At 37.4% G+C, this 24,653-nt stretch overlaps 2 protein-coding genes across 2 annotated transcripts in view; one reads left to right on the top strand and one right to left on the bottom strand.

Moving 5' to 3' along the window:
* rad51d (RAD51 paralog D) overlaps positions 1-18,358 on the top strand; it is a 35,125-nt gene extending 16,767 nt beyond the window's left edge. The window contains exons 4-11 of the mRNA XM_061962735.2: positions 6,862-6,943; positions 9,072-9,206; positions 9,274-9,369; positions 9,443-9,542; positions 11,789-11,859; positions 11,920-12,084; positions 14,128-14,230; positions 18,211-18,358. Coding sequence (XP_061818719.2) covers positions 6,862-6,943; positions 9,072-9,206; positions 9,274-9,369; positions 9,443-9,542; positions 11,789-11,859; positions 11,920-12,084; positions 14,128-14,223 — 745 coding nt within the window. The 3' untranslated portion in view covers positions 14,224-14,230; positions 18,211-18,358. The remainder of the gene's footprint in view (positions 1-6,861; positions 6,944-9,071; positions 9,207-9,273; positions 9,370-9,442; positions 9,543-11,788; positions 11,860-11,919; positions 12,085-14,127; positions 14,231-18,210) is intronic.
* lig3 (ligase III, DNA, ATP-dependent) overlaps positions 18,153-24,653 on the bottom strand; it is a 30,177-nt gene continuing 23,676 nt past the window's right edge. Inside the window, exons 19-21 of the mRNA XM_061962733.2 lie at positions 23,101-23,180; positions 22,948-23,034; positions 18,153-18,549 (exon numbers count right to left, since the gene is read on the bottom strand). Of these exons, the coding sequence (XP_061818717.2) occupies positions 18,316-18,549; positions 22,948-23,034; positions 23,101-23,180 (401 nt within the window). The 3' untranslated portion in view covers positions 18,153-18,315. The remainder of the gene's footprint in view (positions 18,550-22,947; positions 23,035-23,100; positions 23,181-24,653) is intronic.

Raw genomic sequence — 24,653 nt, 5'->3', positions numbered from 1 at the left:
TCTCCTAACTTTGCGTAACAAAATGAAGTTTATAAAAATGAGTGAACAGCGATAAAATAGTTTAGAGAGTATGGCTGAGTAAAAACACTGCAAGATAGTTTCACTAATCAGCGTTCTTCAAAACTCGGATGTCACACAAATTCCTGCAAATCAGAAGTTCCTTTCGTTCTTCTTTCTCTCCATTGTCAAGTATGTTGTGATAGAAATACACACGGACCAAGAAATAATCTAGTTGTCCTCGCATACTGCAATTGCAGATGAAATTTCAATTACGTTTTGGAAACGCCCCAAATATGTTCAACCAATCATCGTTCGACAGCACAGCCTGCCCCTTTAAAGTTCCTCCGGAAGTTTTAAACATACCACCGAGTTTGTAGGAACTGAAGTAGTTCCGGTGGAACTTTGACAAAATGAGGAAGTCAAGATTATGGCTACAATGAGCACGTTTTGTAGTGCACAGTTTTTCGAAGCATGATACTGTATGATACTGATAAAGCATGTTACCAAGGGGGCCCACACCACTGTTTGAGAAAAACTGCTGTAAAAGTTCCTGCCGTGGAAAAGGACCTTTTCTGTATGACCGTGTGGTCATAGAGAGCTATGAATTTCCCTTTCCACTTTCTCATTCACTCCAAACCCTTAATAACGTTGAATAAAGGAAAATAAGATCACATGCTTTCAATTAACCGGTTTAGGTAAATAAACGCTTTGGGTCAGCATTGACGGCATACTTCCCAGCAGTGAGCGCATGTAAATTAGTAAAATGCATTTGTGTCTGTTTCTTTAAAACAGTGCTATTCAATTGACGGCCCCGGGTCAAATCAGGCCCCGGTAATGACATCATACCAAGTCCTAGAGATGTCCGATAATATGGGACTGCCGATATTATCGGCCAATAAATGCTTTAAAATGTAATATCGGAAATTATCGGTATCGGTTTCAAGAAGTAAAATTTATGACTTTTTAAAATGCCGCCGAACGGAGTGGTACACGGACGTAGGGAGAAGTACAGAGCGCCAATAAACCTTAAAGGCACTGCCTTTGTGTGCCGGCCCAATCACACAATATCTATGGCTTTTCACACACAAGTGAATGCAATTCATACTTGGTCAACAGTCATACAGGTCACACTGAGGGTGGCCGTATAAACAACTTTAACACTGTTACAAATATGCGCCACACTGTGAACCCACACCAAACAAGAATGACAAACACATTTCGGCAGAACATCCGCACCGTAACACAACATAAACACAACAAAACAAATACCCAGAACCCCTTGCAGCACTAACTCTTCCGGGACGCTGCAATATATACCCCCTGCTATCCCCCCCAGACCCCGCCCACCTCAACCTCCTCATGCTCTCTCAGGGAGAGCATGTCCCAAATTCCATGCTGCCGTTTTGAGACATGTTAAAAAAAAATAATGCACTTTGTGACTTCAATAATGAATATGGCAGTGCCATGTTGGCATTTTTGTCCATAACTTAAGTTGATTTATTTTGGAAAACCTTGTTACATTGTTTAATGCATCCAGCAGGGCATCACAACAAAATTAGGCATATATATTCCACGACTGTATATATCGGTATCGGTTGATATCGGAATCGGTAATTAAGAGTTGGACAATATCGGAATATCGGATATCGGCAAAAAAAGCCATTATCGGACATCTCTACCAAGTACAGGTCGAAGCTTAGGATGAATTTGCACTACCGGTAACTATTGTGTTGTGTTGCTTCTTATTTGTATTTATTCAAAGCTGATTTGTTGTGTATGCAGCGGCAGTTGAACAGGAATGTGACAATGTGTCATAACTACCACGGTCAGATGGATAAAAAAATACAGATAGCAGTACCGTTAGTCCAGAAGCTTCACGGTCCAGGAGGACCGACCCAATTAGGAACCGGTACTCTGTATATTTCCCTAACTAGTAGTGTTCCTCAAGGTTCCATTTTAGGTCCTCTCTTTTTTAATCATTTGGCTATTTAACTGTTGGCCCGTAAGTTCAGTTTATAAAACTTGTGAGAGATTCGACATTTTTGCAGCAGATTCTTAAAAACACTAAAGTGATTTCATCGAAATGATCTCTGACTAGCTTTTTTGCAGAAGATCCTAAAAATCAGCACAGCGCTCCTATAACCGAAACAACTAAGAGACGAAAATCAAATGTCTACTGTAGAGGACGCTGGTTCTCCGGACTACACAGAATAAGACTAATAGTTACGTGATAAGTCTGGTCCCCGGGTCTTTAGCTTTCTGGAAATGTGGCCCCTAAACAAGTTAGTTGAACATCCCGGCTTTTAGTCAAAAACTGCCACCACGTCGATCCGATACTGTTGTTCAGACTTGTGTCCCTATTTAAAGTGTCAGACATTTAAATCCTTTTTTTTAGGTTGTAAGTAGATTCCACAGCACGGCGCCCGATCAATCAAAGCGGTGTCATGTCAGCGTGCGTCAAATTGAATTTGCATCGAGCCGTGCCACTAGTAGAATATTCATCAGAGCGTCTCCACTGCATGTGTGCGTGCGCCATCATCCCCCGCACGACAGCGGAGCCTCCAAAGACTCCACTTTGTCCAATTGGGGCCCTTTAAGGCAGCTAAAACAACCACCACTGGCAACTAAATCTTTTAATGCTTTTTTTTTTTTTTTTTTAAACGTTGGATTACTGAGTATCCTTCCTGTCGCAAACACTTTTACCTCCAGCGGGGCACACAAAGGCGCCTAAATTAAATTGTCATTATTGGTTTATTGTTACACTTTTTTAAGTCCTCAAGCTCAGCCTAAATGAGGCTGTGTTGTGGACTCAAACTGGGATGTAGCTTGGCTGCCCTCTAGTGGTAAAAATATAAAGAGCCAGTCTTGTAGATTAAAAACCTGTTTGATGTGTTGGTGAGGCCACTCTATTAGGTACGCCTGCACTACAAGTTCTCTATCAAAACTGAAAATCCTTTGTTTTCATGTATTTGATATTGTGGTTGTAGTTTTTACTGCATGACACCGATAGCTGCTTTAATCATTTTATTAACAATACAATTATTAAAAATATCACTAAAGTATTATTATTATAACATATTATTATTTTATTATACTATGTATTGATTTTTTTTCACCCCAGTTTTTGTCTTTTTTTTTAAATCATGTTATGAAACAATTATAACTAAGTGTTGCAGTACTGCTACCTCAAAAGCGGTGAGCAAGGCAGTACAAGAAGTAGCCGGTATTTTTTATTTATTTTTTTCACATTGAAGTGGCAAGAATCAAACAAAATTATTACGGTATTTTTGAGCATGTTCAAAAAGTAGGCTGCTTACCTGTGTATACACACACTGAAACTTTCTAACCAAACTTTATTTAAAGACATAAATAAACAGATATAAAATATACTTTTATGTATTTATATTTACTAGTCTGTCCTAAGAAAGCACAGTCTGTAAGGTCAATGTGTAGAAACACAGCACTGTGTTTATATAAGTTTAGATTGATTATCCATCCATTTTCTACCGCTTATTCCCTTTGGGGTCGCGGGGGGCGCTGGAGCCTATCTCAGCTACAATCGGGCGGAAGGCGGGGTACACCCTGGACAAGTCGCCATCTCATCGCAGGGCCAACACAGATAGACGGACAACATTCACACTCACATCCACACACTAGGGCCAATTTAGTGATTATATACTGAGAGAGAAACACATATCAAAACTACAATCATTGTCTTTAACTCCATCACGACAAGTGAAAAATCTGGGCGTTGTTTTCGACTCTGACCTTAGTTTTATATCACGTATAAAAAAATATAACAAAAATAGTTTTTTGTCATCTTAAGAATATAGTCAGAGTTCGCCCAATTCTCTCTCAGGGCAACACGGAGACGCTAATGCATGCTTTTATTACAAGTCGTATAGATTATTGTAATGCCCTGCTTTCTGGTCTTCCTGAAAAGGTTACTACACCTTTGCAATTGCTCCAAAATTCAGCGGCACGTGTCCTGACGAAGACCAGAAGACGGGCTCACATTACAGCAGTTTTAAAATCTGCCTTGGCTCACCGTGTGTTTTAGGATCAATTTTAAGGTTCTTCTTATGCTCTATAAATGTTTTTATGGTATTGGGCCTTCTTATCTTTCAGATTTGCTTTTACCCCTATGAGCCTTCTCGGGCCCTGAGATCCTCCGGCACTCATCTCCTAGTTATTCCAGAAGTCAGGACACAAAGTCACGGGATGGCATCTTTCCACCATTCTGGCCCCCGTCTATGAAACATTTTGCCGGAGGACCTCAGGGCTGGGGAGAACGTTCATGGTTTTAAGAGCAGGCTTGAGAGCCACCTTTTTGATTTGGCTTTTACCTGATATTAATGATTTTAACTTTGATTTTAATCTTTATCTCTACTCATGGTTCTTATTATTTTACAAGTTTTATTTTTTTTTATTTTCCAACGTTCCTCAGATGAGCCATCTGCCTCAGGGGTTAGCGGCCGTGCTTGTGGGGGCGCTTTTATGTCAGCGTCCTAGTGGCCATGGTCTGATGACCTCCTGGTGGAGATGGCTCCTGTGATAGTGTTTACTCACATGTCTCCTCTGTACTCAGCCATGCAATCATTTGTCCAAATAGTTATGTGTGTGTGTGTTATCTGTGTCCGTGCGTACGTATGTGATAATGGGGGATATGGGTTATCGGGGTATTGTTTTTAACTTTGTAAAGCACTTTGCGTTGCATTTCTTTTATGTATGAACAGCACTTTATAAATAAAGTTTGATTGATTGATTGCCATATTGGTTTAGACTGCGTCGTGTAATCGCGATTATCAGAGCCAGCTGCGAGCAAGCGATTAGGGATGGCAACTTGCGAGCGAGCTACCTAGCAGTTAGCGATGGCAGCTTGCTAGCTAGCGATTAGTGCCAATAGCGATTAGGTGCGCTGGCTGCAAGCAAGGGATTAATGAGCACAAGGTTTTTTCTCAAGAAATTAGCATTCTCACCAGTCCATGAGTTTATCAAAGTGCAGTTGTCAAACATGGTTTACAATATTTTCATTTGGGATTCGGGTTTTACTGCGGTTTATCGTTAGTACCAGTAATTGTTCACGTTTGTGTATATATATATATATATATATGTATATATATATATATTTTAAGCTGCATTTTAAATGTATTACTGAACTCTGTAATATATCGCACTGTATCGTCATTTCACAATATTGCAATACTGCAATGCACAGGTGTCAAACCCAAAGATTGCCACATCATATTATGTGGCCCACAAAAGCCTCAGATTTTTTTTAAATATTTATTTTAAAAAAAGGACGCACTTAATTTTGATAAATGTTCGTCATCTTCTAAACTTTAATAATACCGAATAAGATATTCCAAACATTTGTTTTTATCATCAAAAGTTTATCTAGATATCAATAAAATAAATATCTGCTTGCACCAATGAAAAAAGTTTGCGTGTAAAAAAATGTCTTCCACTTTAGTAACATTACCAAACAAAAAAAACAACTATAATTGTTTGTGTTTATAAAAAGTGTTTGAGGACTGGTTTTCATTTTTTTAGGCTGCACAGTTTTATTTTAACCCCGTAAAATACATTTTAAAATGTTTTCTACTTCAGTAAAACAATTGTAAATATTCTACAACTGTTGTTGCATTACTGAAAAAAATATAAATATATATTAGTATTTCCAAAATATTCACTAGCTAGAAAAGTTCAAATGAGTGGTCCTCGTTAGGGATGTCCGATAATGGCTTTTTTGCCGATATCCAATATTCCGATATTGTCCAACTCTTAATTACCGATACCGATATATACAGTCGTGGAATTAAAACATTATTATGCCTAATTTGGACAACCAGGTATGGTGAAGATAAGGTCCTTTTTTTTTTAAATTAATAAAATACAATAAGATAAATAAATTAAAAACATTTTCTTGAATAAAAAAGAAAGTAAAACAATATAAAAACAGTTACATAGAAACTAGTAATTAATGAAAATGAGTAAAATTAACTGTTAAAGGTTAGTACTATTAGTGGACCAGCAGCACGCACAATCATGTGTGCTTATAAACTGTATCCCTTGCAGACTGTATTGATATATATTGATATATAGTGTAGGAACCAGAATATTAATAACAGAAAGAAACAACCCTTTTGTGTAAATGAGGGAGGGAGGTTTTTTTGGGTTGGTGCACTAATAGTAAGTGTATCTTGTGTTTTTTATGTTGATTCAATAAAATAAAAAAAAACGATACAGATAATAAAAAAAACGATACCGATATTTTCCGATATTACATTTTAAAGCATTTATCGGCCGATAATATCGGACATCTCTAGTCCTCATGTTTATTCATGATTCACCAAGCAGAACCATCAATGTTGCTTCCTCTCCAGTTTGGAGGACGTTTGTCACTGATGTCTGGAAATTAGTCAAACATGTCCTCCTCCTTCTTCTTCTTCATCTTCATCTTCATCCTCCAAGGACAAGCACCTCTTCTTCCTCCTCCATCGCCCCCTGATATCTTCCTACGCTCTTTACAATCGTGACGAGAGTGTCCGACCAAGCGTCCATCGCCGACTGGGGGCCATGTTTAACCTTCACATGGGCTGTGTAGATATGAGGAGAGTGTCATAGCATTCATCACGCTTGCAGAACATGACCACAAAGCCTCGCAACGAGCATGTTAAACAAGATCAGATGGCGCCACGTCACAACACCGCTGCACTTTTAATCACATCACATGGCTCCTTCAAAATAAAGTCAGTTATCCAGAATGACTTACCATTTGTATTATTATTATTATTATTATGGTGATGATTATTATTATGACGACGACATGTGCTAGATGGCTGCTTGTCTCTCCCACAGCTTGGATGTTTTACTGGATTCAGGCGTGTACACCGGAGAGATCACAGAGCTAGCAGGTGGACCAGGAAGTGGCAAGTCTCAGGTGGAATATGTTGTTTTTTTAACTTTTCTTCTGCAAAAATGACTTTTTACAAAAACTGTAAAAGTTTCCTCATAGTATTATGACTTTAGTGTCAGGATATAAATGTATCCTGAACCAAAATTCAACTATTACTAGAATGTTTCTACTATATTCTTGTTAAATTAGTGATCAAATACTGGGACTTTATTATTGTAAAATATACTGTTTTTTTTATTATTATTAAAATGTAAAGATATATTAGACTTTTTAAAACTGACCATTTTTATCCTAATTTTATGATTTTATTCTTGGACAAAATAATATATTTTTTAGGAAATTAAGAAAAAATGATTCTAATACTATCATTAGTGTGGTAAAATTATAGGAAGGTTTTTCAAATATTGAATGGTTATTTTTGTAAAATGATGTAAAACTTATTTTATTTTAATGACTGATTTATTATGATTATGATCTTTTTGTCTTGTAAAATACTTTTCTCTTAATAATCTGTTTATAGTTTATAGTCTTACTAACAACACATACAATTACAAATTAATTCTCATAATATAACCCTTTTCCCTCAGGATATTGCAAGTTTTTCTTTTCTTTTTTGACAACTTTCTGACATTTTTATGTATTCATTTCCTTCACTTGACTCCTAATTAAATGGCATGATTTACCACACCGAACAACGTGCTCTGATTTGTTTTGTGCTCCTCTAATGGCAAATGCTACTGTAATATTGATATTTTTAGTTCATTTAGCTTTTTTTATGCTTGAAAATGCTTTTAGGAAGATAAAAATATGTAAAATATGCATGTTAAAAAAAAATCAGCAATAGAGTAAAGCCTGAAACTTTGAAGCATGATGTGGCGAGGGACATCTGTATATGTTTTTAAAACTTTTTTTATTATGTTTTTACAATGCAGAACAGCAAAAAGAAGCGATAAAGGGGAAACAGGCGGTATATTTTACATGTCTTTATTTTAATATCAAGACTTAACTCTTCTTAAAGATATTTTAGGGAAAATGTCGAGTTTTTCCACTAAAAAATTACATCTAATGTAGAATTAGTACAGTAAAATTATATTGTTTATTTGAAAACACAAAACAATATAATGTAGTCATTTGTATTTTATAACAGTGTATTTTTATTCAAATATATTTTTATCTTAATAATAGTAAAATAATGTTTTCTTGTAGTGTGGTAAAGTTGTTATTAAAACATATCATTTTTATTTTTTATTTTAAGAAGTTTCTATTGTTATTAAAATATGAATCTATTTTAATAAGATGACATGTTTTTAAGACTTTATTTTAGGGAAAATGTAAAGTTTTTCCACAAAAAAATTACATGTAATGTAGAATTAATACAGTAAAATTATATTGTTTATTTGAAAACAAAACAATTTAATGTACCGGTAGTCATTTGTATTTTATAACTGTATTTTTTTATTCAAATATATTTTTATTTTAATAGTAAAATAATGTTTTTTCTTGTAGTGTGGTAAAGTTATTAAAACATATTTTTTCTATTTTATTTTAAGAAGTTTATATTTTTATTAAAATATTAATCTATTTTAATAAGATTACATGTTTTTCTTGTAATAGTACATAATTAGTGTGGTCAAATTGTACCTTTGTATTCATTTAAAAATACAATGTAATGTCAATATTTTTTATTTTGAAGGTTTTATATTTTTCTTAAAATATTAATTCTAGTAAAATAAAATGAATAATTTTAGAAAAAATAGGAATATATTTGTTGTATTGTGACTTTTTTTTGAAAATGTTTTAGTTTTACAGAATAAAATTGTTGTTTTTATTTGTAATATTCTCACTTTAGATTAAAAGTTGTTGACATATACCCAAGTTTTTGGGGGATTCTTAATTTTTTAATTATTCCTCTACTCTCGTTAAAAGACATGTTTTGAGTTATTTGTCATAATGTTATAAATACATCTTTCCCTCATGACATTACAGTCTAATTTAAAAGATATTAACAGCTTTTGCGAGGGTTGCGAGAAAATTGAGACTATATTTCCGTGATTCTCCGGCTATATTTGATGATATTGACAATATTTACGTGTTAATGTTGAGCAGGTGAGGTGGAAAATTGTGTATGAATAAAGTTGTCCCGTGTTGGCAGGTGTGTTTTGGCGTGGCGGTGCACATTTCGCACCACCTGAGGCAAAAGGTGGTCTACGTGGACACCACAGGGGGTCTGTCGGCGAGTCGCCTCCAGGAAATGTTGCAAAGCGAGACGAGCAGCGCCGAGGAGCAGGTGGCGAAGACACAAGAAGGCCTTTATAGAAAGTAACGAGGTGACAAACGAGCGTGTTGTTTCTCAGATGGAAGCTCTGCAGAGGATTCACGTCCATCGCGTCTTTGACGTTTATTCTCTGCTCCGGTGTTTGCATCGTCTTCGCAGCGGAGAACTCCAGCAGGTCGCCGTCACGCCTCACTAAAATAACTCACTTTGTCTTTTTCATCTTGATCTCATCACTTTTGTGGCGACAGGCGTGCGGCGGCGGCGTTGGCGGCGGTTCTGTCAAGGCGCTGATTGTGGACTCTGTGTCGGCCGTGATCGCTCCACTGCTGGGAGGAAAACATCATGAAGGTGAAAAGATGACAACAAATATCACAACCGCTGCTCACCTTGACAAGTAAATCAACAAAAACTTTTCTTTTCTTTTTTAAGTGATAAAAAAATATATTTTTATACAACAACAAAATCAAATAAAAAGTTTGGAGATTTAGGCATTTAAAAAAAAAAAAATTATTATTACATTTTTGTACTTTTTTTTCATTCCTTACACAACTTTTTTCAAAATGTTACAAGTTAATTATTTTTTCCTAATAGTACAAATATATTTTTGTTAAATTACCCTTTTTTTTTTTTTTTTTTTCCCCCTTTTAGTTATATATACGTATATATTTTTCTCTTTCATAATTACCTCATCTATACAAATCCTGATGATTGCATTTTGAAACTTTTAAATGTTTGAGTCAGCATTACTTCATGAAGTATGACATCATTTAGAAAGCAGCTGTTTATGTATTGTCAAAGGTCTGTTGGACAGAAAGGGTATGCAAATAACTTTTTCACCTACGATACAATACCGATATTGGAGCCTTGAATATTCGGGCGACATCCATATTTTGTCCGATACGATATCAGCATGCATCATGGCACATACTTGTATTATTTTGCAGTGTGGAATGTTAGAAAAGGTTTGATCAAGTGAAGTTAGTCAAATATAGAACAGTGGTAGGTTTGAAAAATACTAACCTATTTATCGTTAACGGACTAATGCTGTCTTCAAATTGAAGTGGATTGGTAATTGTTTTTGTACAATACCTATCGGCGACAATAATTTATTAAATTAAGCTCATGACACAGTAAGTTGAATGACGCGGACACGTTTGTTACTGGATACGCCCATGTGCTTCTGCCTAAGAGACTTGGTATGTGTAAGTAATATGCAATTATAATTATTTGATACTTGTTTATATTGCAATGTTGTTCAATTCCGGAGACTAATTACGTATTTCTAGCTCGTGTGTGCCAAGCTGTTGTGTAGCAGCTAGCTCCAAGAAGCTATGTTTACTTTTTGTAAATGACTGGACTAAAATACGAGAAAAGACCAACCTTGTGTGCGTATTGGAAGACATTTAGATGTTAATTTAGGAAGATTTTTCATTTAAGTCAATATAATCCGTTTTTTGTTGCTGATAAAGTGACATATACATGCATAACTGTATAGCATTACTGTCAGCTTTATATATACTTTATAAATGAGGAATTCAGTATTTGTTAATGCTTAATACAATGTACTTATAATAATATAATATATAAAACTAATAATAATGTTACAGAGTTTTTCTTTCACATTTTCTGGTCATATTACGAAATGTATTGTATTTTTATTTGAATTAAAAGTTTAAAGAGTTTATTCTTCAATCCAATCCACTTTATTTGTATAGCACATTTAAACAGCAAAAATGTTTCCACAGTGCTGCACAACAATATTAAAAACAATATTCAAATATTATCCTTAGCTCCACCAATGACTGAATAAAAACAAAAAATAAATAAATATAAAAACAATATAAAAATAAATATGATTAAAAACGATTTTAAAGGGTAAAACCAATTAAAACAGAAAATAGAAATCAAAATTTATTTTAAAAAAAACACAGAGGGCAACAGAGGACCACACAACTCACGTAGTGTTAAAAGCCAAAGAATAAAAGTGGGTCTTAAGACGAGACCTGAAACACTCCACTGTGGGAGCAGTTGAAACATGGAGGGGCAGAGTGTTCCAGAGCTTAGGGCCGACCACAGAGAAGGCCCTGTCTCCCCTGGATTTAAGTCTGGTCTTGGGCACCACAAGCAGGAGCTGGCTCTCAGACCTCAGATTCTTCTTAGATTACATGTTTTCTTAAAGTGCCAATTATTTTTACATATAATATTATGACTTAATTCTTGTTAATTTTTTTTTCTTTTTTTCTTGTAATATTGCAGATGTGTTCTTTGGCAAACCACTGTTTTCTTGTAAAATGACATTTTTTTTCCTCATGAAAAATGTATTTTTCTTATAATATTATGACCTTATTCTCATAAAATATTTTGATTTTAATGATGCAACTTTATTGTTGTAAGATATTTTTTCTTGTAATATTTCAACTTAATTGTACTTTTTTAAAATGTTTTTTCTGACTTATTTTCTCCGCTTTATATTTGACATATGCACTTTCTTATTTAAATGTTTTCATTATTATTACTTTGTGAATGGTTTAATATGTTGTATAGTGTTATTGTTGGCATGTAATGGTTTAACATGTGAATGTTTTGGTCTGCAGGCACGTTCATGATGAGTCAAGTGTCGGCGGCTCTGAAGACGATCGCTAAAGACTTCAACATGGCCGCTTTGGTGAGAGCGATTCCATTAGCCGTCAGTCTGGCCAGCATGCAAACGTCTCATTTTTGGCAGGTGACCAATCACGTGTCGAGGAACGGCGACGGCGAGCTGCAGCCGGGCCTTGGCGTGTCTTGGAGCCACGTCCCCAGAACCAGAGTTCTGCTGGAAAGACCTCCAACCGTTGCCCTCCGCACACCCGCACTGCGCTCTGCCACCATCATCAAGTCCTCCAGAAGGGTAAGTCCACCTTCCTCTGGTGGCTATTTAGTGGAAGATATGAAAATGACATTTGGCATATATTCAATACATGTGCAGGTCTCATTAGAGAAGCAAGAGGTAATAATTGTGTTCTGGTAGAAACAATCATACTTGCCAACCCTCACGGATTTTCCGGGAGACTCCCGAAATTCAGCGCCTCTCCCGAAAACCTCCCGGGACAAATTTTCTCCCGAAATTCTTGTGGACCTCAGTGACGTGTCGACAGTCTGTTTTCACGTCCGCTTTCCCACAATATAATTAGCGTGCCTACCCAATCACATTATAACTGTAGAATGATGGAGGGCGAGTTCTTGGTTTCTTATGTGGGTTTATTGTTAGGCAGTTTCATTAACGTCCTCCCAGCGCGGTAACAACACACAACAACAGCCGTCACGTTTTCGTCTACCGTAAAGCACGGCTTTTAGAGAGTGCAGTGCACAACTGCGCACACAACAAGGAGACAAAGCAGAATGCATCATCTGAGAGGGTGGTTAGAAAAATAGTGACATAGAATAGAACAAGGATGGACAATTCAACCCTTAACTCAACAATGAGTAGATGAGTGTTATGTGTGTGTATATGTGTAAATAAATGAACACTGAAATTCAAGTATTTATCTTATTTATATATATATATATATATATATATATATAAAAAAAAAAATATATATATATATATATATATATATATATATATATATATATATATATATATATATACCGTATTTTCCGCACCATAAGCCGCCCTGGGTTATAAGCCGCGCCTTCAATGAACGGCATATTTCAAAACTTTGTCCACCTATAAGCCGCCCCGTGTTATAAGCCGCATCTAACTGCGCTAAAGGAATGTCAAAAAAACAGTCAGATAGGTCAGTCAAACTTTAATAATATATTAAAAACCAGCGTTCTAACAACTCTGTTCACTCCCAAAATGTACGCAAACGTGCAATCACAAACATACGTATATCAACATGGACAGAGCTGCGTGAAAAAAGCCACCCGGCCTCTTCGCGTAAACTTAAACTTACCTTAACCACTCGCTCATCTTTTCTTCATCCATCCCTTCGAGTTAGCTTTTATGATGACGCCGGCTGGAAAGGTCTCTTTTGGCAAGGTCTTCCTTTTGAATATCACCATGGGTGGAAGTTTCTGGCCATTAGCATGGCAAGCTAGAACCACAGTGAAGGATGACTTCTCATTCCCTGTGGTGCGAATATCCACCGTACGTGCTCCCGTTGTATCCACAGTGCGGTTCACAGGAATATCAGTTGCTGTGAAATAGTAATCCGTGTGCGGATGGAGAGATTGCGTCTTTTCATGAACCGGATCCCTGTCGTTTAGTAGGAGCCATTTTGTGGTCTTTACAGATGTAAACACACAAAGGAAATGAAACGTACGGTGATATCCGCGCGCTTTTTCTTCTTCTACGCGGGCGGGTGGTTGCTTACAGTAGAAGAAGAAGCGCTTCCTGTTCTATGGGGGCGGGTGCTTACCTTGGCGGTTGCTTGCGTAGAAGAAGAAGCGCTTCCTGTTCTACCGGGAAAAAAGATGGCGGCTGTTTACCGAAGTTGCGAGACCGAAACTTTATGAAAATGAATCTTAATATTTATCCATATATAAAGCGCACCGGGTTAAAAGCCGCACTGTCAGCTTTTGAGTAAATTTGTGGTTTTTAGGTGCGGCTAATAGTGCGGAAAATACGGTATATATATATATATATATATATATATATATATATATATATAGCTAGAATTCACTGAAAGTCAAGTATTTCTTATATATATATATATATATATATATATATATATATATATATATAAGAAATACTTGACTTGGTGAATTCTAGCTGTAAACATACTCCTCCCCTCTTAACCACAACCCCCCCACCTCCACCCCCCACCTCCCGAAATCGGAGGTCTCAAGGGTGGCAAGTATGGAAACAATACAAAATGACGCTTTAAACAAACTCCGTATTCATTTTGATATTTTTTGACTAACATTGACATGTGTGTGTTTTCATCAGCCGTGTTTCATCCAAGCCGAGTTTGATCTTCAGTGGTGGAGTCGCTCCAAGCACGGAGCAACAGGCAAGAGGAAGCTGCACCAAACGGATTCCTGACAAAGAAGTATGTTGGTGGTGTGTTGTTGCTACGTAACACATTATGTACTCCTGATCAGTGTTGGGACTAACTTACTGTTAACGCCGTTAGTTTCGGCGGTAACTAGTAATCTAACGCGTTATTTTTTATATTCAGTAACTCAGTTGCCGTTACTACATGATGCGTTACTGCGTTATTTTACGTTATTTTTGATGTAGTATCGGCTAGGAACAGAAGATCTGAGTGTGTTTTATTGCAGCGCTGCGGTGTCTTCCTTCTGTGTCACAAGGAAAAGAAGAGGTCTGCTTTGTGTGGGTGGGGGCGGAGGAGGGCTCCCAGACCGTAGTTGAGGGGCGCAGGGGAGACGTTCCTCCAGGGCTTATGTACTTCGGGGCTAACAACCTTCACTTTACCCGGAAGTGGGTTTTTACAGCTGAGGGTGAATGATGTGACTTTATTGGTAGCAGCCATCCACCAAGCTAGAGCACCTTGCAGGCTGCACGCACTCACTGTCGCCGTTTCCTCACCTCTCTCGCCCACTCACTCACCTCACATGCTGTCATATCTTAAAGGGCCACACACACACACACACATACGCTACTCTCATAACAACTAACAAGACATCCTGGTGAAGCCAGAAGTCAAGTTTCTTAACATGGAGACATTCTCAATACTTTTTTTTTGTCAAGCACAAGGAAAATAACATTTTAGTTAAATGTAAGTTGTCTTGGATCAAAGATCCTATCTACTTAAAGTTAAAGTTAAAGTGCCATTATGTTGCAGCTATTTAAAATAGTTTTGTCAATTTGTTCTGGCCTGAAATAAATTGGCCCTTTGAAACATATCCTTGTCTTTATGTGTTGTATGTAGACCACATTGCTTTCTGAGTTCAGTGATGCAAATGCATGTCAAGTTGATCAACAGATTGTATTATTCTCCAGTGCAATAACAGTACTGGAATGAAGGCCAAAAGGGCATTAATGGGAGCTTTAAAAAAAAAAGAAGAAGTAACTAGTTACTTTTCACAGTAACGCATTACTTTTTGGTGTAAGTAACTGAGTTACTTTTGAAATAAAGTAACTAGTAACTGTAACTAAGTTACTGGTTTTCAGTAACTAACCCAACACTGCTCCTGATGCACTTCTATTAGTCATTCTGTTTACTCTCTCAACTAAAGACTAAAATAAGTCTTTCTTTTTATGCTTTGTATTTTGCTTAGTATCATGTGAAATAGTCTAAACTGAAGTACCGTATATTACATTTCAGTTGGCTAATATAAATGACAATATAAGAAACTGATAGGATTATTTTTGAAACATTGACTGTATTAATGTATTTACATTATTGATTTTAGGATTGAGCGTGTGTACCTAATGAAGTGTTCAGTCATTTCTTCTAAATCAGTGGTTCTTAACCTGGGTTCGATCGAACCCTAGGGGTTTGGTGAGTCGGGCTCAGGGGTTCGGCGGAGGTCAAGACACATCCGACTCATCGCGTAAATAAAAATTTCTCCCTACCGGCATATTATGGATACGGCAACAGCAGAAGTCAGACTGATTTGCAGCTGTGTAATTTGTTGTGAGTTTATGCACTGTGTTGGTTTTGTTCTTTGAACAAGGTGATGTTCATGCACGGTTCATTTTGTGCACCAGTAATAAAACATGGTAACACTTTAGTATGGGGAACATATTCACCATTAATTAGTTGCTTATTAACATGCAAATTAGTAGTGATGGGTTGATGAGGCGTCATGAAGCGTTTCGACACATTGCAAAACTGTATTGATACTGTGTCGATACTGTGTCACTAAATACTGACATCTGCTGGACATTAAAAATCCCTACAGGCAACCTATGGACCGACTCAACTGACACTGATTTTATGCCCTAGTACAGGGGTCACCAACCTTTTTGAAACCAAAAACTACTTCTTGGGTACTGATTAATGCGAAGGGCTACCAGTTTGACACACACTTAAATAAATAAATATATTGTCATTTGTAAGTTACACGTAAGTGTGATTCAAACAAGAATAGCTAAATAAATAAATTTATATATATAAAAAAAATGGGTATTTCTGTCTGTCATTCCGTTGTACATTTTTTTTTTCCTTTTACGGAAGGTTTTTTCTAGAGAATAAATGATGAAAAAAACACTTAATTGAACGGTTTAAAAGAGAAAACACAAACAAAATCAAATCAAATTTTGAAACATAGTTTATCTTTAATTTCGACTCTTTAAAATTCAACCGACAAAAAGAAGTAAAAAACTAGCTAATTTGAATCTTTTTGAAAACATTAAAAAAATAATTTATGGAACATCATTAGTAATTTTTCCTGATTAAGATACATTTTAGAATTTTGATGACATGTTTTAAATTGGTTAAAATCCAATCTGCACTTTGTCAGAATATTTAACAAATTGGACCAAGCTATATTTCTAACAAAGACAAATCAGTCTAGATTTTCCAGAACAAAAATTTTAAAAGAAATTCAAAATACTTTGAAATTAGATTTAAATTTGATTCTACAGTTTTTCTAGATTTGCCAGAATAATTTTTTTGAATTTTAATCATAGTAAGTTTGAAGAAATATTTCACAAATATTCTTCGTCGAAAAAACAGAAGCTAAAATATTTATTATTCTTTACAATGAAAAATAAATAAATTTACTTGAACATTGATTTAAATTGTCAGGAAAGAAGAGGAAGACATTTAAAAGGTAAAAAGGTATATTTGTTTAAAAATCCTAAAATCATTTTTAAGGTTGTATTTTTTCCCTAAAATTGTATTTCTAAAAGTAATAAGAAGCAAAGTAAAAAAAAAAAAAAGAATTTATTTAAACAAGTGGAGACCAAGTCTTTAAAATATTTTCATGGATTTTCAAATTCTATTTGAGTTTTGTCTCTTTTAAAATTAAAAATGTCGAGCAAAGCGAGACCAGCTTGCTAATAAATAAATGACATTTAAAAAAATAGAGGCAGCTCACTGGTAAGTGCTGCTCTTTGAGCTATTTTTAGAACAGGCCAGCGGATGACTCATCTGGTCCTTACGGGCTACCTGGTGACCGCGGGCACCGCGTTGGTGACCCCTGCCCTAGTATATACAATAATATAAACCAAGTCATTGTATTTCATTTAGGTTTATTTCATATCTTCATTTAAATAAAAATATATTTGTATCTTTTTTAGATAGTCAATAAATAATGTGAACATGTATCATAACATGGAAATCTAAGAGAACGTGTTGTGGATGATTGTGGACTGGGAATTTTTTTTATTTTATTTTTTTACACATTTTTATTTAAAAAAAAAAAAAAAAAAAGTTTTTCCGACGTATTACATTTTAGACGATTTCTCTTCTTAGTTATTATTTCTCCGGCTGTAGAAAAGACACGCTCACAGGGCACAGAGGAGGCGTCAGTGCGACACAGTTCGCGTATCGGTCACGTGACCAAAACAGCTCATAATCGGTCACGTGACTTTCTAAAAGCGGTACGCGCACTGACACAGGGTTTTGCTCTATGAGCTCGACGCATGCGCCGATGCATCGGTGTTGCCGGACCCATCACTACAAATTAGTAACATATTGGCTCTTAACTAGTCATTAAGTACTTATTAATGCCTTATTCGGCATGGCCTTATTATAACTCTAACCCTAACCAAATGACTCTAAATTAAGTCTTTGTTACTTAGAATATGTTCCCCATACTAAAGTGTTACCAAAAACATATAACTTTGTCTTGAATTTGAAAAAAAAACATTTTATTTTTCACTAAAGGGTTTGGTGGATGCGCATATGCAACTGGTGGGGTTCAGTACCTCCAACAAGGTTAAGAACCACTGATCTAAAAGATGCATTCAAGTGGTTTATAACATGATCTTTTATTTAAAAAGCATATTTCATGGTTTGTTTAAAAACAGCCAGTTGTCCTTTTACCAAAAGAAAAGCATGGTGTGTGTCTTGTTTATTAAAAATGTTTAACAATTTTTTTCCCCCTCTGAAAACAGTCTTCAGCCCCTAGGTTACCATGGCGACGATGTGACTCTGTCGGTCAATGAGAAAGAGTGGTTCAAGTGATGACTTTAACACAAAGAAGAAATAATCCTGAGACGCTAACAGGGGGCGACCACACGGCGCTTGCGGATGCACTCCCATATCCACCGCGCCGACACTTTCTGCGCCCGGCTGTCTTCCACGGGCTCGCTCAGCGTGTGCGTGGCCAAGGTGGAGTTGTACTCGGCCACCAGGTCACCGTCGTACGCTACAAAATAACGCCGTAACTTGTCAAAGTCGTCGGCGCCCGCAGGCAGGAAGAGCTTCACCCCACTGAAGATGTCCAACAGCGTCTGCAAGAGAGTGTGAATCAGGCCCATTTTAATATAGTTATTTCAAAAACATGAAGTGTTTATTACCCAACATGCTTCACTGCCTGTGGGACTTTTTTTTTTTTACCAATAAATTGCAATATATGTTATTTAAATATGACTGCGATTGTACAGTATGTGATAGAGATGCGCGGTTTGCGGACACAACCGCGGAGTCCGCGGATTATCCGCGGATCGGGCGGATGAAATTTTAAAAAATACGATTTTATCCGCTCGCGGGTCGGGTCGGGCGGATTACGGTAATTAGATTTTTTTTTTTTTTTTTTTTTGCGGGTGGCAGTTAAACCAATTGGGAAATATATATACATAGTTAAATGTTGTTACCCACATACGAAAAACGAGCAGGCACCTGCAGCATATGCCACAACAGAAGAAAAAAAAGAAAAAGAGATGGACACTTTTACGGAGCGGAGGGACGCCTCGCCGGGGTCCGGGACCGAGGCTCCTTCCCCCGAGAGGGCCCCACCGGGAGCCGTAGCTGAGGCGATCCGCGAGAATGGCCCGACGCTCGTCCAGGGTCACTACCGCGCCCACCGCACCGACACCCCGCCTCGTCCGCTTTCGCCGCGGCCGGCGTCACGCGCAGCAGGTAAGCAGCTTACCTGCCCGCCACCCCCGTGGCCGGGGGCTCGTAACATGGGTCACTCCGCGCGCTCCGCCCGCGTAGCTAACCTGCTTGCTCGCAAAATGATTATTAGCATTCAGACAGGTTAAAATGTTGCTAAAACCATCACTTTTCTATCAGTCACAGTGACTTTTCAAAACAAAAATATTACAGCAAAAATCATATGGGTTGATTGACATGTTTATTCTGTAAGCTAACTTCAATAGTTTGAAATTATTTTGACAGTTAATGCCAGTTATCCTGTCAACCTTTCACAAGACTTCAATTTGTTAATTGAAAGTATAAATAGTATAAACACTTTTAACAGTATGTCGTGCTGTGAAATACAGCCGACAGGATGGCGCACCAAACACAAAGCAAGGCCATGCTGCAGGAGAACAAAGGACTTCTTTCATTTAAGGTTTGTGATAAACCATCAAACTCATTCGTTAAAAGGACTCTATAGTAATATAAAGCGAATTTTTCTGGACATTATCATGCAAGAAAAGTTTATTTTTGGGATCGCGATCACCGCGTAATGATTTTTAAAGGTTGCATTACATTATTAACTGTCCCATGTGATCAGCCAGTGCAATTGGAAGTCCATGCTCAATGATTGCCTCCGTAAATAAAACTTCGGCATTTATCACATCCAAAGAATCTGTTTGGGCGACGAAAAACGTTGAAAGTTTTCCACTTGTATCGCTAGCAACGGCATTAGACTTGTGTTTTTTTGTCCCAACGTGGTCTTTTACATCGCTAATTCCTCCGTGTCCGATCGAAAAATCTTGTCTGCACAAGGTGCAATTCGCGTAGTTTTCACCCTTTTTTTTTTTTTAATTAATATTAGATATATAACAACGGGCGGATGGCGGGCGGATGCAGTTCTGATCAAACGTTACATCGGGTGGATGGCGGATGGCGGATGGTTGACGACTTTCTGCCGCGGTTGCGGATGAAATAAATTGCCTATCCGCGCATCTCTAGTATGTGACCATTAATGATTAGTGAAGTGAATTACATTTACCGTATTTTTCGGAATATAAGTCGCACCGGCCGAAAATGCATAATAAAGAAGGAAAAAAACATAAGTCGCATTTTTTGGGGAAATGTATTTGATAAAAGCCAACACCAAGAATAGACATTTGAAAGGCAATTTAAAATAAAGAATAGTTTACGTTATATGAGGCATAAATAACCAACTGAGAAGGTGCCTGGTATGTTAACGTAACATATTATGGTAAGAGTCATTCAAATAACTATAACATATAGAACATGTTATACGTTTACCAAACAATCTGTCACTCCTAATCGCTAAATCCCATGAAATCTTATACGTCTAGTCTCTTACGTGAATGAGCTAAATAATATTGATATTTTACGGTAATGTGTTAATAATTTCACACATAAGTCGCACCCTCGGCCAAACTATGAAAAAAAACTGCGACTTATAGTCCAAAAAATACGGTATATGGCACTTTTCTCTAGAGAGTCAAACCTATTATCTACATCTTTAAGCTACATTTAAACCAGTGTCTCTGGGTAAAGTGTCTTGCCCAAGGACAAAACAGCAATGACGAGGATGGCAGAAGCTGGAATTGAGCCTGGAACCCTCAAGATGCTGACACAAAAGCTCTACCGACTGCGCCAAGCACCATTTATACTAGGGGTGTCAAAAATGATCGATTTTCAAAAGAATCGCAATTCTAACGTAACGATTCTTAATCCAAAAAATTAACTGTTTTTTTAAATACCGGTATACCCTGTCTGCTGATTAGCCACTCAGGCTAATCATATTGTTAATGTAAATCTGCAGTCAAATTTACTTTAGAAAATAAATGTTGGATACTTCTCTTGTTACCTTATTTATATTTCACTTTATTAAATGTTTGGGTAGAAATTTTTTTTTTTTTAAACGGTTTTATTTTAGGTTATATAGAAATGTATCAGAGCTGTTTATTTTATGGAGGAATGTAGTTAATCATAAAACTGGCACCCAATGTTATTAAAAAGTATTGCTTTTGAATCGAATCATGTGGTCTCCAAAGATTCACAGCCCAAATACACACACATGCATGTAAACATGTGTATATACAGTATGTCTCTGTGTGTATATATACACACACATATGTATAGGCATATATGTATGAATATACATAGTATATGCCAGGGGTCGGCAACCCGCGGCTCTTTGATCACTCTGATGCGGCTCAGCTGCATACTTGCCGACCCCCCCGATTTTCCCGGGAGACTCTCCGGATTTCAGTGCCTCTCGCAGAAAACTCCCGGGATTAATATTCTCCGATTTTCACCCTTACAATAATAATAAGGGCGTGCCATGATGGTACAGCATTTAGCGCCCTCTGCATTCTGTATAAACAGCGTGCCAGCCCAGCCCCTTGTTATATGCATCTTCTGCTTGCACACGCAGTGACAGCAAGGCATACTTGGTCAACAGCCAGACAGGTTACACTGACGGTGGGCATATAAAAAACTTTTAACACTCTTACTAATAATGCGCCACACTTTGAACCAAAACCAAACAAGAATGACAAACACATTTCGGGAGAACATCTTCACAACATAAACACAACAGAACAAATACCCAGAATCCCATGCAGCCCTGACTCTTTCAGGCTACATTATACACCCCTGCATGGGATTCTGGGTATTTGTTCTGTTGTGTTACGGTGCAGATGTTCTCCCGAAATGTGTTTGTCATTCTTGTTTGGTGTGGGTTCACAGTGTGGCGCATTATTAGTAAGAGTGTTAAAGTTTTTTATACCACCACCGTCAGTGTAACCTGTGTGGTTGTTGACCAAGTATGCCTTGCTGTCACTTACGTGAGCAAGCAGAAGTCCCTTACAACGTGTGGCTGGGACGGCATGCTGGTTGTAGTGGGCGCTAAATGCTGCACCATTACGGCACGTTCGAGAAAATAGTTGCCTTGAAATTCGTAGTCTGCCAGAAAAATCGGGAGGGTTGACAAGTATGACGCTGTCAAGCGCCATTCATATAAAACCCGCGGGCCGCACTAACATTCAATTTTCATGTTAAGGTGTGGGCCGCGTGTCTGAGACTCTTGGTTTATACATAGCACAAAGCAAAAAATAAACTTTGTATGCAGTGTTATTTCATTTTAAATTTCAAAAGATTTTTGTGGCTCCCATTGTTTTCTTTAATTTGTGAAACTGGTCAAAATGGCTCTTTGACTGGTAAAGGTTGCCGACCCCTGGTACATGCATATACAGTATTTATACATACATAGATGCTGTGTGCATGAATCTGTCATAATGCACATGGTTATTGGCTCACATTTGCCTGAATAGAAGGGTACATTCATTTCAACGTTAATACAAATAATACACTGCGGGCCAGATTGAGGACGCTGGCAAGCTGTAGTTTGGACACTTTTTTTTTTTTTTTTTTTAATGACACTTTTAAACTAACATCTAGCATGTTTTTGCCACTACCACATGAGCATAAGAATGACATCTGTCATGACCTATTATGCAAATTAGATGAAACCAACCCACCGCCACAGATAGATTGCCGTCTTTTGGAAAACTTGTATACATTTTTTTAACTGCTGACTTATGCCTGAAGGCAACATGGATGTATTTGTTGCAACTATGGTAATCTTTTTTTTTAAATAGGATAGTACAAAAGCAGATTTTTTTTTTTTACTCATTATATTCTGCAAATTGTTGAAATTAGCATTTAAATAGTGTTAACAATGAGTGATATTTACTGACCTTGTCGTTCCTGGGCTCCAGCATCTGAGGCGGTGCGGCTTTGGTCTTGGCGTGTCCGTTGCTGTCAACACTTTCACTCTTCTTCACCTGCGAGGAAAGCAACCGATGGCAGATCACTTGCATGCACATTTCTTTCAGAAACAAGTTTAGTACCTTCTTGGCCGCGGGAGCTTCTCGGACGGGGGTGTTTGGTTCAGACTTGACCATCTTACGTTTGGCGGGCGTGCTTTTGCCTACGGAGACGCACAACAAAGAATTTGAATTTCGGTTTCCAATATATGTCAAAAAGGAGCGACCACTCGGCTAAATATTTTATATTTGTTCAATCAGTCAAAAATACAAGGATCAACTGGTTTTGATCGGTCACTACAGGGGTCAGAGTTCACCGCCAGTTGGAGGAAATGGACAAGATAAAGGACTAAGCGCCAACTTGACATACAAAAACTGCATTTTTTTTTTGATAACTTGCCAAAAAAAACTTGTCCTATTGTATTTGTCTTCATTTCAGCTTGGGTTTTGAAACAAAAAAATGGAATGAAAACAAAGTGGGGGATAAAACAACACCCAAATTATTACTGTTTAGCTGGATGTTATTGGTCTAGAGCAGGGGTGTCAAACTCATTTTAGATGGGGGGGCCACATGGAGAAAAATCTACTCCCAAGTGGGCCGGACTGGTAAAATCACGGCACGATTACTTAAAAATAAAGACAACTTCAGATTGTTTTCTTTGTTTAAAAATAGAACAAGCACATTTTGAAAATGTACAAATCATAATGTTGTTGTTGGTTTTTTTACACTTACATGTTGCGGTTAATAGTATTCTACCTTTATTTGTCGTTATTTATACTTTCTGAATAAATGATGTGATAATGTTCATCAGTCAACTCATTGGTGTTAATTTTCAATCTATCAAGATAAAAAAATAATATCAAAATCAAATTACAGGATGTTATTTACCGTATTTTCCGCACTATAAGGCGCACCTAAAAACCACAAATTTTCTCAAAAGCTGACAGTGCGCCTTATAACCCGGTGCGCTTTATATATGGATAAATATTAAGATTCATTTTCATAAAGTTTCGGTCTCGCAACTTCGGTAAACAGCCGCCATCTTTTTTCCCGGTAGAACAGGAAGCGCTTCTTCTTCTACGCAAGCAACCGCCAAGGTAAGCACCCGCCCCCATAGAACAGGAAGCGCTTCTTCTTCTACTGTAAGCAACCACCCGCCCGCGTAGAAGAAAAAAAAGCGCGCGGATATACCGTACGTTTCATTTCCTTTGTGTGTTTACATCTGTAAAGACCACAAAATGGCTCCTACCAAGTGACAGGGATCCGGTTCATGAAAAGACGCAATCTCTCCATCCGCACACGGATTACTATTTCACAGCAACTGATATTCCTGTGAACCGCACTGTGGATACAACGGGAGCACGTACGGTGAATATTCGCACCACAGGGAATGAGAAGTCATCCTTCACTGTGGTTCTAGCTTGCCATGCTAATGGCCAGAAACTTCCACCCATGGTGATATTCAAAAGGAAGACCTTGCCAAAAGAGACCTTTCCAGCCGGCGTCATCATAAAAGCTAACTCGAAGGGATGGATGAAGAAAAGATGAGCGAGTGGTTAAGGTAAGTTTAAGTTTACGCGAAGAGGCCGGGTGGCTTTTTTCACGCAGCTTCGTCCATGTTGATATACGATTCCAT

This window comes from Nerophis lumbriciformis, linkage group LG09, assembly GCF_033978685.3.
Source record: "Nerophis lumbriciformis linkage group LG09, RoL_Nlum_v2.1, whole genome shotgun sequence".
NCBI classification, from domain to species: domain Eukaryota; kingdom Metazoa; phylum Chordata; class Actinopteri; order Syngnathiformes; family Syngnathidae; genus Nerophis; species Nerophis lumbriciformis.
The sequence above is the reverse complement of the archived record's forward strand: the minus strand, read 5'-3'. Positions and strand labels throughout refer to the sequence as shown.